The sequence below is a fragment of the Molossus molossus genome, unplaced genomic scaffold (genome assembly GCF_014108415.1).
Source record: "Molossus molossus isolate mMolMol1 unplaced genomic scaffold, mMolMol1.p scaffold_m16_p_17, whole genome shotgun sequence".
Lineage (NCBI taxonomy): Eukaryota > Metazoa > Chordata > Mammalia > Chiroptera > Molossidae > Molossus > Molossus molossus.
In genome coordinates, this window is record NW_023425352.1 from 49,073,254 (window position 1) to 49,090,399 (window position 17,146).

Here is a 17,146-nt window from a genome sequence, read left to right on the forward strand (position 1 = left end):
GATAAGTTTAAAAATACAATTTAAAAAACTAGTTATGATATGATAAATATTATAAAAGTTAGTTGAACTCATGAGTCAAATTTATTTCCCTTCCTTTTTAGGAATAAGGACAGTATTGTACTGCAAGAGTCAAAAAGTGGGAGCAAGGTACCACCACAGAGAAAGGGTTCTTGAAGGTAATTAATATAGCATTTAATCTTCACAAGATCCTTTCAGAGTATTCAGAATGAGTATTATTATCCCTATAGTTCAGAAAGATAAAACAAGGCTCACAGATTTTGAACTTTCCCAAGGTCATTCAGCCAATCAACAACAGAGCAAGGATTCAAGTAAGGTCTCTCTACTACCAAAAGCTATGTTTTTTCTCCACGTTGTCCTGAGAAATCCTACTGTATATTCTCTCAAATAAAGTTGACCCTTATAAAATCCATGTAAGCCCGGCTGGTGTGGCTCAGTTGGTTGAGGGTCATCCCATGCACCAAGATCACTGGTTCGATTCCTGGTCAGGGCATCTGCCTGGGTTGTATGCTTGATCTCCAGTAGGGAGCATGCAGGAGGCAGCCCATAGATGGTTCTCTCTTACATCAATGTTTCTATCTTTCACTCTCCCTTCCTTTCTCTCTAAAAATCAATTTAAAACTATATTTTTAAAAATAAAATCCAGCCCTGGCCAGTTTGGCTCAGCGGTTAGAGCGTCGGCCTGCGGTCCAGAGAGACCCGGGTTCGGTTCCCGCTAAGGGCACGTACTTCGGTTGCAGTTTGTCCCCAGCCCTGGTTGGTCATGCGGGTGGCAGACACTCAATGTGTCCCTTCACATCGATGTTTCTCTCTCTCTCTCCCTTCCTCTCTCTCCCTCCCACTCTATCTGTACAAAAATTGGAAAAATATCCTCGGGTGAGGATAAAAATAAATAAATAAATAAATAAATAAATAAATAAATAAATAAATAAATAAATAAATTCCAGATAAAATATAATGTGAACTCTTGAAAAGTATAAATAGTAAAGAAAAGTTCAAAACACTTGAACAGCACAAAAGAAAGAAAACTTTTTAACTCCCATATAAAATTATGAGCAATGGTGGTAATAAAGCCAAGTTGCCTTTTCAAGTTCCGTAAATTAATTAAATATTGAAATATCACATTTTTTCTCCATCCTCTCTTAACTTTGATTTGGACCTATTTTTTTTCCCAGAAGAGAACATGTATTTTCTTAAGAAACTATATACCTTTAAAACTGTCATGTCAGAAATCCTTGATGTATGTATGTATATATTTAATATATTGTTATTGGTTTTTTAAAGAGAGAGGAAGAAAGAGAAAGACAGAAACATCAATGTGAGAGAGAAACATTAGTCAGCTGCCTCCTGCACACCCACTACTGGGAATTGACCCCAATCCCGGGCATGTGTCCTAACTGGGAATTGAACCAGGACTTCTCAGTCCACAGGATGACACTCAATCCACTGAGCCACACCAGCTGAGCCCTTGATGTATTTAAATACATATTAATTCTATGTCGGTTGGCAGTATTTATCCTACTGAGGGTAGCTCAGTGAACCATGTTTGCACTAGTTGGTGATCTCAGTCTAGGTCCTTTATAAATGGTTGATCATAATTGCATCTTTGGGGGTTTCAGTGGAAAGAGGATAATTTAATAAAGATAAAGTATAAGGTGATCAGAAAATGTTTAGGTAAGACTATTAATCAAAAGAGAGTAGCATCTCATTTACCTGACATTTAAGAGAAAATATACCCCAATAGGAGCGAAAAATTCTGTTAATTGGAAAACATCATAATAAGGAAGAAAAGAATGAGGCCACTAAAGAAAATATTGTGATATAATGAACAAAGTAAGCTGACAAACAAAAGAGATCCAGAGACATGAAAGTAGGGAACAGACTGACAAACTTCAAAGGGAAGGGGGTGGTGGGTGGGTGGGAAGAGATAAACCAAAGAACTTACATGCTTAACCAATGGACACAAACAATAGTATGGTGAAGGCAAGGGGGTCAGGAGCGGGGAGGAGGGTGTCAATAGGGGGATAAAAGGAGGGACATCTGTAATACTTTCAACAATAAAGATAAATTTTATATACAGAGAAATTCTTTGGTACTGTGCAATAAAAAATAAGTATAAAAATGTAGCAGGAACTTGTATATGAGTGTCAGGGGGGAAAAGCCCAAAATGAGCAGAAGTTTGCATGAAATAGTAAGATAAGATTGTAATAAAGGAGGAGATGCAGGCCTTTGTCTATCATATCCAAAACAAGAGCGAGAAATGAAAAGGTAGTCCACTGTTCTTGAAAGAATATGTGCTCAGAAGAAGAAAAGTATATCTTTAAAGTTGATGCCCTTCCCCATAATACATCTATAAGAGATTGTTATATAGTAGGATGTGTGTGTGTATGTGTGCACGAAGGGGGAGGGCGGGGAGAGAGAGAGTAAGAGAGACAGAGAGAGAGAGGAGGAAAGGAGAGGGAAGGACTACAGAATTCTTCTTAGGAAAGGAACTATCTATATTGAGGAAATACCTTGAGTAATTTAAGGTAGATAGTAATATCTGAGGGTACAAATTAGCAGAAACCTAGTTGATGTAGAGAGATGAAAACTCTTACTGCATTCAAATAACAGTAATTTAGAGGAATAAGAGACAACAAAGGAGAGTAGGTAGAAAGAAAAAAAGGTGGGATAACAATGAGAAAAGGTAGCTACAGAATTTGAAAACTTATAATATATAAATTGAAGCAATTTAGAATATACTGTTACACAATATATCCCTTCCATCTTTCCAAGTTTCTGTAAGGTTTGCCATATATATATAAACATGGCTTGTCTGGGAATATTGGAGTCAGAATGTGAGTGAGTGTGTGTGTGTGTGTGTGTGTGTGTGTGTGTGTGTGAGTGAATCAAGAGGGAAAAGATCAACTTCCAATTATGGATTAACATACTGTAGAATAGGAGGACAGAAATACCAACTAAAACTAAAGTAATTCAGTGGAGGAAAAAAATTAGACCCAGGGGTGACCCTGAGAATATAAGCCCTAGAAAATTTACAGAATCTTGGGGAGAGCATTATACTTGACCAGACATAGAAAGAGAGTTCAAGCCTATTTGATCTAGATCTTAAGGGCAAGGAGATCCCAGCAGACAGGTGGTTTACAATCCTAAGTACGTGGATTGTGAGTAATTGAAAAATGAAGGTCAATAAAAGGGAAAAAAAGGAATAAAAGCAAGCAAGCAAGCAATGGTCACTTAGAGCTCTTATGGGGTTAGTAACAGTAAGTCATGCCCTGGCCGGTTTGACTCAGCGGTTAGAGCATCAGCCTGTGGTCCAGAGAGACCTGGGTTCAGTTCCCGCTAAGGGCATGTGCCTCGGTTGCGGTTTGTCCCCAGCCCTGTTTGGGTCATGCAGGTGGCCACCACTCAATGTGTCCCTTTCACATCAATGTTTCTCTCTGTCACTCTCTCTCTCCCATTCTATCTGAACAAAAAATGGAAAAATGTCCTTGGGTGAGGATAAAAAAAAAAAAAGTCATGCCAAACTAACCTCATTCTCTTTACAATTGGAGTTACTACACTGATAAATTTGTAATGCCACAGATAATACAGAAAATACATCTTGATTTCAGAAAGGCCTTTTAGAAAGTACTTGAGGATAGCCCGGGCCGGTTTTGTTCAGTGGTTAGAGCATTGGCCTGTGGTCCTGAGAGACCCGGGTTTGGTTCCCACTAAGGGCATGTACCTCAGTTGCAGTTTGTCCCTGGCCCTGGTTGGGTCGTGTGGGTAGCAACCACTCGACCTGTCCCTTTCACGTCGATGTTTCTCTCTCTCTCTCTCTCTTCCTCCCACTCTATCTGAACAAAAAAATGGAAAAAATATCCTCAGGTGAGAATTTTTTAAAAAAAGTACTTGAGGATAAAATAAACAAACATGGTTTATACAGTAGCCCAACGAAGTGAGTTTGAAACGCATTTTAACAACTTCCTTCAATATGTGTTAATATTTGATTGATGCTATCTGGAAGGAAGATATGGCACAGTTTTCCATGTCACTAAACAATGTTCCATGAATAATTTGGTTTAAAAAAATCTGAAAATGACACTAGGGTAAGTGACAAAATTAAAAATCAAAAGGATCAACCAGAGAAGTTATGCATATAAGCATAACCAATGGACATAGACAACAATGCTGGGGTGGGGGGGCAGGAAAAGGAGGAGGGTGTCAGTGGGGGGAAAAGGAGAAACATCTGAAACAAAAATAAATTAATTAAAAATAAATAAATTATTTTTAAAAGGATCTGGATGGACTGTATCTAAAAGCCATAATTAACAAGATAGAATTCAATGAATATAAATTAACATCTATCTTTACATATAGAAAGATAACTAGTGTCAGAGGAGAAAGACTTGGATTAAAAGTAGTTTGAGTTCAGAAACTTGGAGGTTTAATTGCTCACAAAATCAGCATGAACCAACAGCAAAACAAGGCTATCATAATAGGTAATGTTAAACATTAAATCAAGCAGGTTAATTGTCTGAGTATATTATGCAATGTTCATATCAGAGAGTCTACTTTTATTTCAAGATGTTTTGATTTCAACATTTTATAAAAGCTACCTATAATGTAGAATATGCACAGAAAAAATTACAGAAATGATTTTGGAGTCTTCTTTTTCTTGTACTGGCAAATTAGTAATTCAGCTCAATCCCTCTGCTGATTAAATCTAATAAGATTTGATGATATGTAAAATACCTCATCCTTAAAACATCAAAGAGCTAATAAAACAGTGAGGAATTTCCTGAGATGAGTTCCAGAAGAGATAGTGTTGAGCACACAAAGGCAAGACACCATGAACAAAAACCAGTGTAATGATAACACAAGCAGACACCCTGGGAGTCCAGACACTGAAATTTTCAAACTTTAACCATAAAACAATTCTGCTTATCTTGTTCAAGTACATAAAAATCAAGATTGAAAATGTCAGCAGGAAACTGGAAATCATACAATATATGGAAATTCTAGAGTATTCAGAGTAGTCTGAAGCTGTTATACAAGAAATGTTAAAGGGTCAAGAAATTTTTTAGCCTAGATAAGGGGAGCCAAAGATAAATCCTTAGAGTAATCATCAGTTATTTGAAAAAAAAAAAAAAAAGGCTTTTCCTATTGCCTTGATTCTGTGTTGCTCCAGAAAGTATAACTAGAAGTAGGAGGGAATAGCTAGGAGGCAGATTTAAGCTCTGTTTTGAGAAAAAATGTCTCCAACAATCAGAAATGTCCAAAATCAGGTTCACTGTCTCACAGAACTGAGATCACTATCACTATTAATAATACATATATTGTTAGACAATTATGTGTATCAAACATTGTAGGAGAGACTCTACTTCAGTAAGATAATAGACTATAAGGCTCTGAGATTTCGCCACTATTATTTTTATTCCAAGTAAAAATTTAATATAAACGGGATTATTATTAGAAATATTCTAAAACACTATTTCCCAAACTATGGCTTAAGAAAGTTTCAAGGTTACTATAATGTAGAAGAGTTCTAGGATCAAGAGCGATGGGAAACTCTGGGTTAGGCAAAGTTAAACAAGTTTCTTTCCTTCAGTATCTCTTACTGATTTTAACATGCTAATATTCATTGAAAACATTCAAAGGGAGCCCTGGCTGGTTTGGTTCAGCGGTTAGAGCATTGGCCCACATACCAGAGTCACAGGTTCTATTCCCAGTCAAGGGCATATTTCTATCTCCAGTTGGGGCCATATGGGAGGCAAAAAATAAATCAATGTGTCTCTCTCACATCGATGTTTCTCTCTCTCTCTCCCTCCTTCTCTTCCTTCCACTCTGTCTGAAGAAAAATCAATGGAAAAATATCCTCGGGTAAGAATTAAAAATTAAAAAAAAAAAAAACATTCTAAAGGAAATTTCTGTGGGCAGCACTGACCAAAAAGAAATGTTTTTATGTTGCATATTTATAAGACAAGTTCTGCAGAATTACTTTGGGGGGAAATGTTGGGCTAAATAATTCTAACCTTGATGATCTCAAAAAAAGAAAAAAATCTGTCTTCATTCTATGTGAAACCTGAAGAGAATTTAGTTGGTAATACAATTCATATATAAATTTTTCATAAGGATGAAATAATAGAAAACATCACAATTTACCACAAAGGTGTTCCCTTTTTCATAATGAGGTATACTGTTCTACTATAAATACTTTTAAGTGGTTTAAATGATCTAGCACAAGTTCAGGCTCTGATGACGCACCAACAAGCATGAAAGAGGGTGATTAAAGTTAAGAAGCCTCCTCCCCCTGATATATCTAAATTCCTTTACAACCTGTTATTGGCCCATGAGCTTGTCTAAGCACTTCTAAAAGCTATTTATAGTTAAAGCTGTTCTAACCCTTGGAGTATTTCTAAGCCCTTCTAAAAGCTATTTATAGTTAAAGTTGTTTTAATCCCTGGAGTACCAAGTCCCAAAAGTTGGGTTTTTTTTTTCCCTATTGTCTTGAGCAAGTTTCTTAAATTCAATATGCCTCAGTTTTTTCATCTGTAAAATAGGAATCATAGAGACTTCCAGTCAAAATAGCAGAGAAGGTAAATACTGAATTCACCTCCTCCCACGAACACATCAAAATTACAACTAAATTATAGAACAACCATCACTGATAACCATTTGAAGACTAGCTGAACAGAAAAGTCTTCTTACTGAGGATATAGAGAAGCAGCGACGAGACTGGCAGAAAGGGTGGAGACTCAGAGCAGGCAGGTCCCACTCCCACTGTGTGGCAATTAAAAATCCAGAGGGTACCTTGGCTGCAGACGTCTCCCCTGAGTAGCGAGGGACCCAAGACCATCACCTGGCTCCCTAGCCCAGGACATCAGTGCTGGGAAGAGGTGTCCCTATGACACCTGGCTATAGAAACAATTAGGGATTGCATCTGAGTGAGACAAAGGCCTACTGGAGGCCTACCCAGGGGCCTGAAAATGGACTCGCTCACAAACTCACTCACCCTGGGCTTTAGTGCAGGTGCAGCAGCTCTAAAAGTGCCAGGGACATAGGGAAGGAAATGAATTGACTAGCTGCAGGCTGAGGGGCAGAGGTCAGGGAAGCTCTTGACAGGGGCGAAGTGCTGGCAGGCAACATTCCCCCTATGTTGCTTACTTGTCCCTCCCAGCCAGCAGGTGCAAGCGGACACCAAATCTGAGCTCTCCATTAACCTAGCTCACACTATTCACCCTACCCTGGTGATTCCCAAAGACCCTGCCCCATCCAACTCACACGCCCAACCTGAGCCATTTCCAAACATATGTGCACCCAACATATATAAAGCAAATATTGATGGACATAAAGAGATAGGTCAGCAGTCATGGTAGGCGATTTTAACACCCTATTGGCATCAAGGGACAGATCATCCACACACAAATTCAACAAGGAAATAGTGCTCATAAATGACATAATAGACCAGATGTACTTAATTAACATTTTTACGACATTTCACTCAATAACAGGAGAATATACATTCTTTTCAAGTGCACATGGAACACTTTCCAGGACAAACCATATGTTAGGTCACAAAATAAGTCTCAATAAATGTAATAAGATTAAAGTCATATCACGCATCTTCTCCAAATACAATGGTAAATACTAGAAATCAGTTACAAGAAGAAAACTGAAAAACACACATATGTGGGGGCTAAACAACATACTACTAAACAAAGAATGGCTTTAACAATGAAATCAAAGGAGAAAGCAAGTGTTATCCAATTGGAAAGGAAGAAGTAAAATTGTCATTATTTGTAGATGACATAATACTATATATCTCAGAGAACCCTAAAGAATCCACCAAAAAACTATTAGAAGAAATGAATTTAGTAAAGTAGCAAGATGTAAAATTAATATTCAAAAATTGGTTGCATTTTTATATACCAATAATGAACTATTAGAAAGAAAAATTAAGAAAACAATCCTAGCCCTGGCCAGTTTGGCTCAGCGGTTAGAGCATCGGCCTGCGGTCCAGAGAGACCGGGTTCAGTTCCCGCTAGGGGCGTGTATCTTGGTTGCAGTTTGTCCCCGGCCCTGGTTGGTCGTGTAGGTGGCGGCCACTCGATCTGTCCCTTTCACGTCGATGTTTCTCTCTCTCTCTCTCTCTCTCTCTCTCTCTCTCTCTCTTTCTCTTCTCTCCCTCCCTCCTCCCTCCCTCCCTCCCACTCTGTCTGAACAAAAAAATGGAAAAACGTCCTCGGGTGAGGACAAAAAGAAAACAATCCTATTTATAATTGCATCAAAATAATAAAATACCAAGGAATAAATTTAAACAAGGATGTAAAAGACCTGTACCCAGAAAACTACAAGACATTAAAGAAAGAAACTGAAAACCAACCGGTGTGGTTCAGTGGTTGAGCATCAACCCATGCACCAAGAGGTAGCCAGTTTGATTCTCTGTCGAGGCACATGCCCAGGTTGTGGGCCAAATCCCCAGTGGAGGACATGCAGGAGGCAGCCAATCAATGTTCTCTCCCGTCAATGTTTCTATCTCTCTTCTCTCTCTCCCTCTCCTTTATTTTCTCTCTAAAATCAATTAAGGAAAAAATATTCTTTAAAGAAACTGAAGAAGTTACAAATAAATGGCAGGATATAGTGTGCTCATGGACAGAAAGAATGAGTATCATTAAAATGTCCATACCACCCAAAGTTTGATCTATAGCGTCAATGAAGTAAATATCAAAATACTAATGGCATTTTTCATAAAACAAAAACAGATGATCCTAAAATTTATATATGACCACAAAAGACTTCAAGTTGCTCGCATAATCTTGAGAAAGAAGAACAAAGTTGTAGGTATCATGCTGTCTGATATTTAACTACAATACAAGGCTACAGTAATCAAAACAGCATGATACTGGCATAAAAACAGACACATAGATCAATGGAACTGAACAGAGAACCCAGAAATAAACCTACATCTGTATGGTCAATTAATCTATGACCAAGGAGGCAATAATATACAATGGGTTAAAGACAGTCTCTCCAGCCCTGGCCGATTTGGCTCAGCGGTTAGAGGGTTGGCCTGCAGTCTACAGAGACCCGGGTTCGGTTCCCGCTAAGGGCATGTACTTCGGCTGCAGTTTGTCCCCGGCCCTGGTCAGGTCGTGCGGGTGGCGGCCACTCGATGTGTCCCTTTCACGTCGATGTTTCTCTCTCTCTCTCTCTTCCTCTCTCTCCCTCCCACTCTATCTGAACAAAATATCGAAAAATGTCCTTGGGTGAGGATTAAAAAAAAAGACAGTCTCTCCAATAAATGATGCTGGGAAAACCAGACAGCTACATGCAAAAAAAAAAAAAAAAAATGAGACTGGATCACTTTCTTACACCATATACAAGAATAAACTCAAAATGATTAAAAAGACTTACATAATCCTGGCCAGTTTGGCTCAGCAGTTAGGGTTTTGGCTGGGGACCAAAGCATGGTGAGTTCAATTCCCAGTCAAGGACACATACCTGGGGTTGCAGGTTCAGTCACTGGCCACGGTTGGGTCCTGCAGGAGGTAACCAATCAGTGTGTGTGTATGTCTCTCTCTCTCCCCCTTTCCCTCCCCCCCTTCCACTCCCTCTAACAAAAAAAAAAAAAAAAAAAAAAATCAATGGAAAAAAATACCCTAGTGTGAGGATTAACCAAAATAATTTTTAATAAAAAGGCTTAAATGTAAGGCCAGACACCATATAACTCCTAGAAGAAAACACATGTAATAAACTTTTGCCATTGTTTTTAGTAATATTTTTTTGGATATGTCTCCTCAGGCAAGGAACACAAAAGAAAAAAATAGGATTGCATCAAACCAAAAAGTTTTTGCACAGTGAAGGAAACCATCAACAAAACTAAAAGACAATCTACTCAATGAGAGAAGATATTCACCAATGACACATCCAAAATACGCTGTATGAGTTCCTTATGTAACACCAAAAACAACCTGATTACAAAATGGGCAGAAGACCTTAATAGACATTGCACCAGATGACCAATAGACATATGAGAAAATGCTCAACATCACTCATCATCCAGGAAATACAAATTAAAACCACAATGAGATATCACCTTACACCTATCAGTAAATCAACAAACAAGTGTTATGAAGATGTGAAGAAAGGAGAACCCTCCTGCACTGTTGGTGGGATTGTAAACTGGTGTAGCCATTATAGAAAATAGTATAGAGGTTCCTCAAAAAATGAAAAATAGAACTGCCTTATTTCCCAGAAATTCCACGTCTGGGTATTTATCTGAAGAAACCCAAACCACTAATTTGAAAAGATAGTCGGCCCTCGTTTATCGTGGTTAATCAGTTCCAGACTCTACGGTGATAAATGAATTTCCGCCAAGTAAAATTCTTCATTTATACAGTCCTCCCTCGCCACTTCGCACTTCAACTTCCACGGCTTCACTCTATCGTGGTTTTTTTCAAATACTACTGCGAAAGAGTGAAGCCGCAGAAGTCGAAGGACAACTATGTATGTACCCCATGCACATTACAGCATTATTTACAATAGGCAAGATATGGAAGCAACCTAACTGTCCACTGACAGACCAATAGATAAAGAAACAGTGGTACATATATAAAATGGAATATTATTCAGCCATAAAATAAATGAAATCTTGCCATTTGCAACACGGATGGACCTAGAGCAGTGGTTCTCAACCTTCCTAATGCCGCGACCCATTAATGCAGTTCCTCATGTTGTGGTGACCCCACCCCCAGCCATAAAATTATTTTTGTTGCTACTTCATAACTGTAATTTTGCTACTGTTATGAATCGCCATCAGAAATATGTGTTTTCTGATGGTCTTAGGCAACCTGTGAAAGGGTCATTCGACTCCCAAAGGGGTCACGACCCACAGGTAGAGAACCGCTGACCTAGAGGGTATTATGCTAAGTGAAATAAGTCAGACAGAAAAAGACAAATGCCCTATGATTTCACTTTTATGTGAAATCTAAAAAACAAAATAAACAAACAGAAACTCATAGATACAAGAGAACAAATTCATGGTTGCCAAATGGGAGAAGGGCTGGGGGAACAGGTAAAAAGGTGAAGGGATTAGGAAGTACAAATTTCCAATTACATAAACAGTCATGATGTAAAGTATAGCATAGGGAATATAGTCAAAGTATTATAATAACTATGCATGGTGTCAGATGAGTACTAGATGTATTGGGGTGGTCACTCATACATTATATAAATGTCTAATTACTAAGTTATATACCTGAAACAAATATACTATTATATGTTAACTTTAATTGAAAAGTAAAAAATTTTAAACAGAAATCATAATCATGGGGTTGTAATGAGGACTGAGTTAAAAGAGGTAACCCAGCACAATATTTGACACATTTAAAAAAAAACTAAAATTTTTATTCCAAGAAAAAAATACTTGGTTTGTCTTTGATTTACATTGCTTCCTGCCTCACTGACATGGCACGATGTGTGTGAACTGCCTAGCACTGTGCCTAGCTGTTAGTGGCATTCAAATAAAATCATAGTGAAAGTGCTTGGGGCATTTATATATAATATACAGTTATCTCCTAAATGATTATATAAGTGGCAACTTTTACCTTACAAAAGTCTTTCCTTCTGCCCTATCTCAACAAATTTAGAGTATAAAATATTTAAAAATATGCATCACTGGAACTAGAAATTACCTGGCATTTAATCTTGCGTACTTACTTCTTGGTTATAGTATTTATTAGTGTCTGTATTCACATGTGAGAGAAAAATGACTCTCAGAAATGTTTAGGGTTTTTTTTTTAAGGTATTCAATAAACCAAGTAACAAGAAACATTGCTCAGTTACCTCACCTGCACATCCACTAATAGACAGCTCCTGGTGATAAGAACTAATTAATCCCTTTCCTTAAAAGATATTTAAATAACAAAACAAAGTACCAAATTGCTTTTTTTTGCAATAATAAAACTTTCAAAAGAAAGGAATATGCAAGTATAAAGGAGCAATCACTCTAGTTAGGGTTTAAATAAATATTAGTGAGATAAATATAGAAAGAAAGATTTAGCTTAACCATTAGAAAAAATGATTGTGACCAAAAGATCAATGAGACAAAGCCATCATTTGTTTAATGGAGCAGTGATATTCCAGACACCAGGCACTTTTATGAAAATGTAGATGTATTTTCAGACAGAAGACTAGGGTCCTATTTAAAGCAGAAGTTCAAGCCGAGACTCCAAGAGGTTCTTTGCAACCTTTTCAATTGGACACTATTAATGAATGACTTGGTCAAACTAAATTAATTAAGAAAGTTAAAAACGGCTTCCATAAAAATCTATTTCTACTAAACCCTTGCTAATGAATTTGTCCAGCAAAATAAAGTAAGCAGATATCTTACTGCCTTCCAAGTCACTGAGTTAAAATATATTCTTTACTCATATTAAATCCATTTATACATTTTCATAATGGATTAGTGCAGATACCACAGACTACCTATAAACATGCACCATTTATCTTGGATCAAAAGGAGCTGGCTTGAGGAATGGGGTAGTCCCAGAGACGCGGAAGCGGGGTACAGACTGACAATCCCCTAAGGAGTGGGGAGGTGGGGGAGGGATGAACCACAGAACTTATACGCATGTATGCATGAACAGTGGACATGGACAACAATCTGGGGAAGGGGCAGGGAGGGAAGGGGGAGGGGGGAATCAGTGGTGGAAAAAAGGAGAATCATCTGTAACAAAAATTAATCAATAAAAAAAAATAAAATAAAATAAAAAATAAATTTAAAAAAAAAAAAGGAGCTGGCAAATAATATTCACTTACAAACTAAGATAAACTTCCAAATGTCATAAGTTTTAAAGTTTCTCTTTCTTCATTTATTTATATTTATACATGTTATTTATTTTACTTCTATAATTATGTTATATATACTTATTTATATAGGACATAATAATTTAAATGATCAAAAGCCTAGAACTTTCTCCTAGCCACTTCCTTAGATGTAAGCCATCTTCTGTTCACTCTCCACTGGCTTTCTTCTTCTGTCTTTGTGCTTTTGAAATATACATTAGTTTCACAACCCAAACCAGTCAGCTTCTGCTGGGTGACATTAAGAAATGAGGGTGAGGCCAGAATGAGCTGAGATTGACGCCAGGTTCAGAGAATGGAATTAGAAGTGAGAACAATGCCAAGGTAAACTAAGCCATCTCTTACTTACAGCTGACACGTGCTGTAGCAGACACATGACATCGATCATGTCTGCCAGGATAAGGAGTCTGGTAACTGCAGCCAGCAAGGCTCGGGCCGCTTGAACCACAGCCTCCCTTTTGGGGAGATAACAGGGGTCATCTGCAAACCTCTCAGCGGATACTTTCAGAGCTTCGCCTGAAAAACACAACCCAAATCAGTCATAATGAAGTTTCAGCTATGCCTGTTTCAGCCTTTATCATCCAACCTAATTCCAAATACATTCCATGACTAAGCATAATATTAAAGTACTGTCCATTGACACTAGAACATTGTCTCTAAATAAACAATGCAGTTTCCAATTGACATTTGTTTTCCTCTTTTTTTGATAAATGTTCTGTCATTTAAGAAGCATAATACCATTTTCCTGCAAGAAAATTGTGCTCAATTGACTAGCAACATCTAGTAAACCTGCTGTCAACTTCCCCACTTGCTGAATCTCATTTCTGTGAAAGGTTTCATTACTAAGACTTCAATTGGATACAATCTTGTGTATAAGAATAAGGTAAATCTACATTGAGTTACTTTCCAATTCAATGGATGTTAGGAAAGAGCTAGCCTTTTTAAGATAAGACAGCAACTCTCTGATAAAAGTTTAACATAGGAAGGTTTATCCTAAACTGTCAATATAATAAACTATATCCTAAACTTAGACACAAAAATAATATTTCATAGTACGTAACTATTAAAGAAATCTGTCTGCTATTATTAAGGTTTTCACTTAAAATACACCTTATTTAAAAAGTGACATGTACTCATTTGTGGGGGGTGGTTAAATTGCCTTTATTAACAAATGGGATATCCAAGGCCACCACGTTGAGGAGGGGAAGGGGCAGAGGGTGGAGAACAGGGCTCCTTGAGCTCACACTATATATAGATGCAAAAAGGGAGTGTGGAGGGCAGAGCTCCCTGCACCAGGAGAGGGCAGAGGCTAGAGAAGAGGGGGGTGGAAGAAGGAGAGGTTTTGGCTGGCAGGGTCCCCCTTCCATTCCCTGGGGTTTAGGGGGAGGGGAAACATTAAAGTGCTTTCAGTAAATGAAGAAATGGCCCCTGCCCCTGGAATTCTTTCATTATTAAAAGTTCGCAATTCAGCCCTGGTCAGTGTGGCTCAGTTGGGTGGAGCGTCATCCCATACCAAAAGGTGGCAGGTTCAATTTCCTGGGCACATACCCAGGTTGTGGGGTTGGATCCCCAACTGGGACAAGTACAGGAGGCAACCAATCCATGTTTCTCTCTTACATTGTTTGTCTCCACCCCCACTTCTGAAATCGATAAAAAAAAATTTTTTTTAAGTTCACAATTCAGAAGGTATAAAAATGAAAAGCCTCTCTTTACACCTCCAGTAACATAATTGCTAAAGAACTACCACATCCACTGTTTGTTTGTTTTTAAGTTTTTTATTTAAACTTATTTGTATTATAAAAGCAATATATGTTCCTTGGGTTTAAATTATTCACCATACTGAAGAGTATAGAGTGAACATTTTTTAAGTCTCCATACTAATCCTCCAAATACCCATTAAGTTCTTGTATATCCAGCAATTTTTCCATTACTGTTTTGTGTGTGTGCATATATATATGTATATTTATATGTATATATTTATATTTGTTTTACATGTGCATATTTTATGAATATATTCACACATTCACAGACATTTATATGAACATATTTTTAGAGAGATTGTATGCCATAAGAAAACATATACAAATATTTATTATAAATGGACCATATAGAAGATACAGACATAGATCCTTTTCATACATGGTATTATACTATAAAATCTTTCTACAATTTGCTCTTTTCACTTACCAAATTATTTTCTTTTCACATTAGAATACAGATGATCAAAAGGCCATGTAGCACAGTAACTAATAGTGTGGGCTCTAAAGCCATTCTGCTTCAGTGTCTCTGTCTTACTGTCTTGGACAAGTCACTTAACCTCTAGTAATACCTATAATTTTATGAGTATTAAGTAAGAGCAGTGCTAGAACTTAGTGAAGACCTAATTAGTTGGTATTGTCATTTTTTTAAATCTTTTTTAAAAATTTTTTATTTTTAGAGAGAGAGGAAGGGAGATATAGAAACATTGATGAAAGAGAACATCAATTGGTTGCCTCCTGCATGCCCCATACTGGGGGTTTGGCCCACAACTTGGGCTTGTGCCCTGACTGGGAATCAAACTGGAGACCTCTTGGTACATGGGTTGATGCTGAACCACTGAGCCACACCAGCTGGGCTAAATATGTTTTTATTAATTTCAAAGAGAAGAAGAGAAAGAGAGAGCTAGAAACATTGATCATGATTGGCTGCCTTCAGCACACCCCCTACTGGGGATGGAGCCCCCAACCTGGGCATGTGCTTTGACCAGGAATTGAACTGGGGACCTCCTGGTGCATAGGTCAATGCACAAGCCCTGACTCACATTGGCCCAGTTGTCATTCTTATTAATACTTGACTAAAGTTACATCTTATTGATATACTTATTTTACCAGGCCCCTATTGAACACACAAATCATTTCCAACTTCTTTCTATTTAAATAACGCTACAAAGAAAACCCACGACATATATCTTTGCATGCATGAGCAAATTTAGCTGTAGGAGAAATTCATAAAAGTAGAATTGCTGAGTCAAGAGGCAAATGGATTTTAAGTGTTGATATATATAACAACATATATGTGTGTGTGAAAATATATATATATATGTATATATATATATGGCCCAAAAATTCTCCAAAATACAGCCATCTCACCAACAACATATGAAAGGGCCTATTTTATCCACTTGACTCCATGAATATTTTAGTTTTCATTTATTCAGGAACTTCAGCATAAAGAAAACAGGATAAAATTTTTTTATTAAATATAACAAAGAATAGTGTTCCTTATAATGGAGAAAACCCATGAAGAGGGTCTGAGCCTATCTCAGCATGATAATATGCCACATTTAGCTCTCTTCAGCAACACCAAGTAAGGAACTCAGACTCTTAAGTCAGATACTTCTGAGATCAAATTCTAATCCACCACTTCTAGTTTTGAGACTTGAACATTAATTACTTTCAGTGTCCTTATCTATAGGAAAGGGATAAAATATTACTTGTCTCAGTGTTTCTGGGATGTTTAAATGAGATACAATTCATAATATATTTAGTACAATATGTAAACTAAAGCACTCAACACGTATTAGCTCTAATTTTCTCAGGAAATTTCTAGTAGAGATGGCAAAATTTTAAGACCAGTAAATGGTGATTTATGTGGTTTTCTGAAAGTAGAATTGCAGCTGTGAAAAATTAAAGTGACCTCCAAAGTTTAGAGAGCAGATGAATCCCCACAAAAAAGATTATCTTTTCTCATCATGATTCTGAATTGGAAAGTTATGATAGCCTTTGTAGAATACTGTCTTTGACTTCACATACTAAAACTAAATATATATCAAAAAAGAATGATGTGTTCTTGACTAAAAAGTTGAGATGTTGAACAATGAGCAGAACAGCCATACTCAGAAAAAAAGTATTGAACAAGAATTACAGTCTTTGTTTACTTTAGTTAATATAAAGAGCCAAACAAGTAGCACTGTTGACAGAAAAAGTCACTCCTAAAGTACATTAATCAAGATTCAGTACATAAATTTCCTATTACTGGTCTCACTGCCCTCCCTCCTCTGCAATTCTCCCAACCCTTTTCAGATTATTTCAGCTAATATTTCTGGTCCCAATGTAAAAATCACTTCTTCTGAGGAGCCTTAGATCCCCATTACTAAGGCAGGTCTTACTATGCTTCTTATCGGATCCCTCATTATCATTTATTGTAATGACTTGAATCAAAGCCTATCTTTTCTTCTGAATCATAAGATTAGTGCAAGTAAAATCTACTTTGGAACTGGTCACCACAGCATTCCCAGGGTCTA

At 37.3% G+C, this 17,146-nt stretch overlaps 1 protein-coding gene across 1 annotated transcript in view; it reads right to left on the reverse strand.

Annotated features, from left to right (window-relative positions):
- The window catches only part of CTNNA3 (catenin alpha 3), a 1,555,380-nt gene that overhangs the window by 1,471,634 nt on the left and 66,600 nt on the right, over window positions 1-17,146 (reverse strand). The window contains exon 4 of the mRNA XM_036264901.1: window positions 13,214-13,380. Coding sequence (XP_036120794.1) covers window positions 13,214-13,380 — 167 coding nt within the window. The remainder of the gene's footprint in view (window positions 1-13,213; window positions 13,381-17,146) is intronic.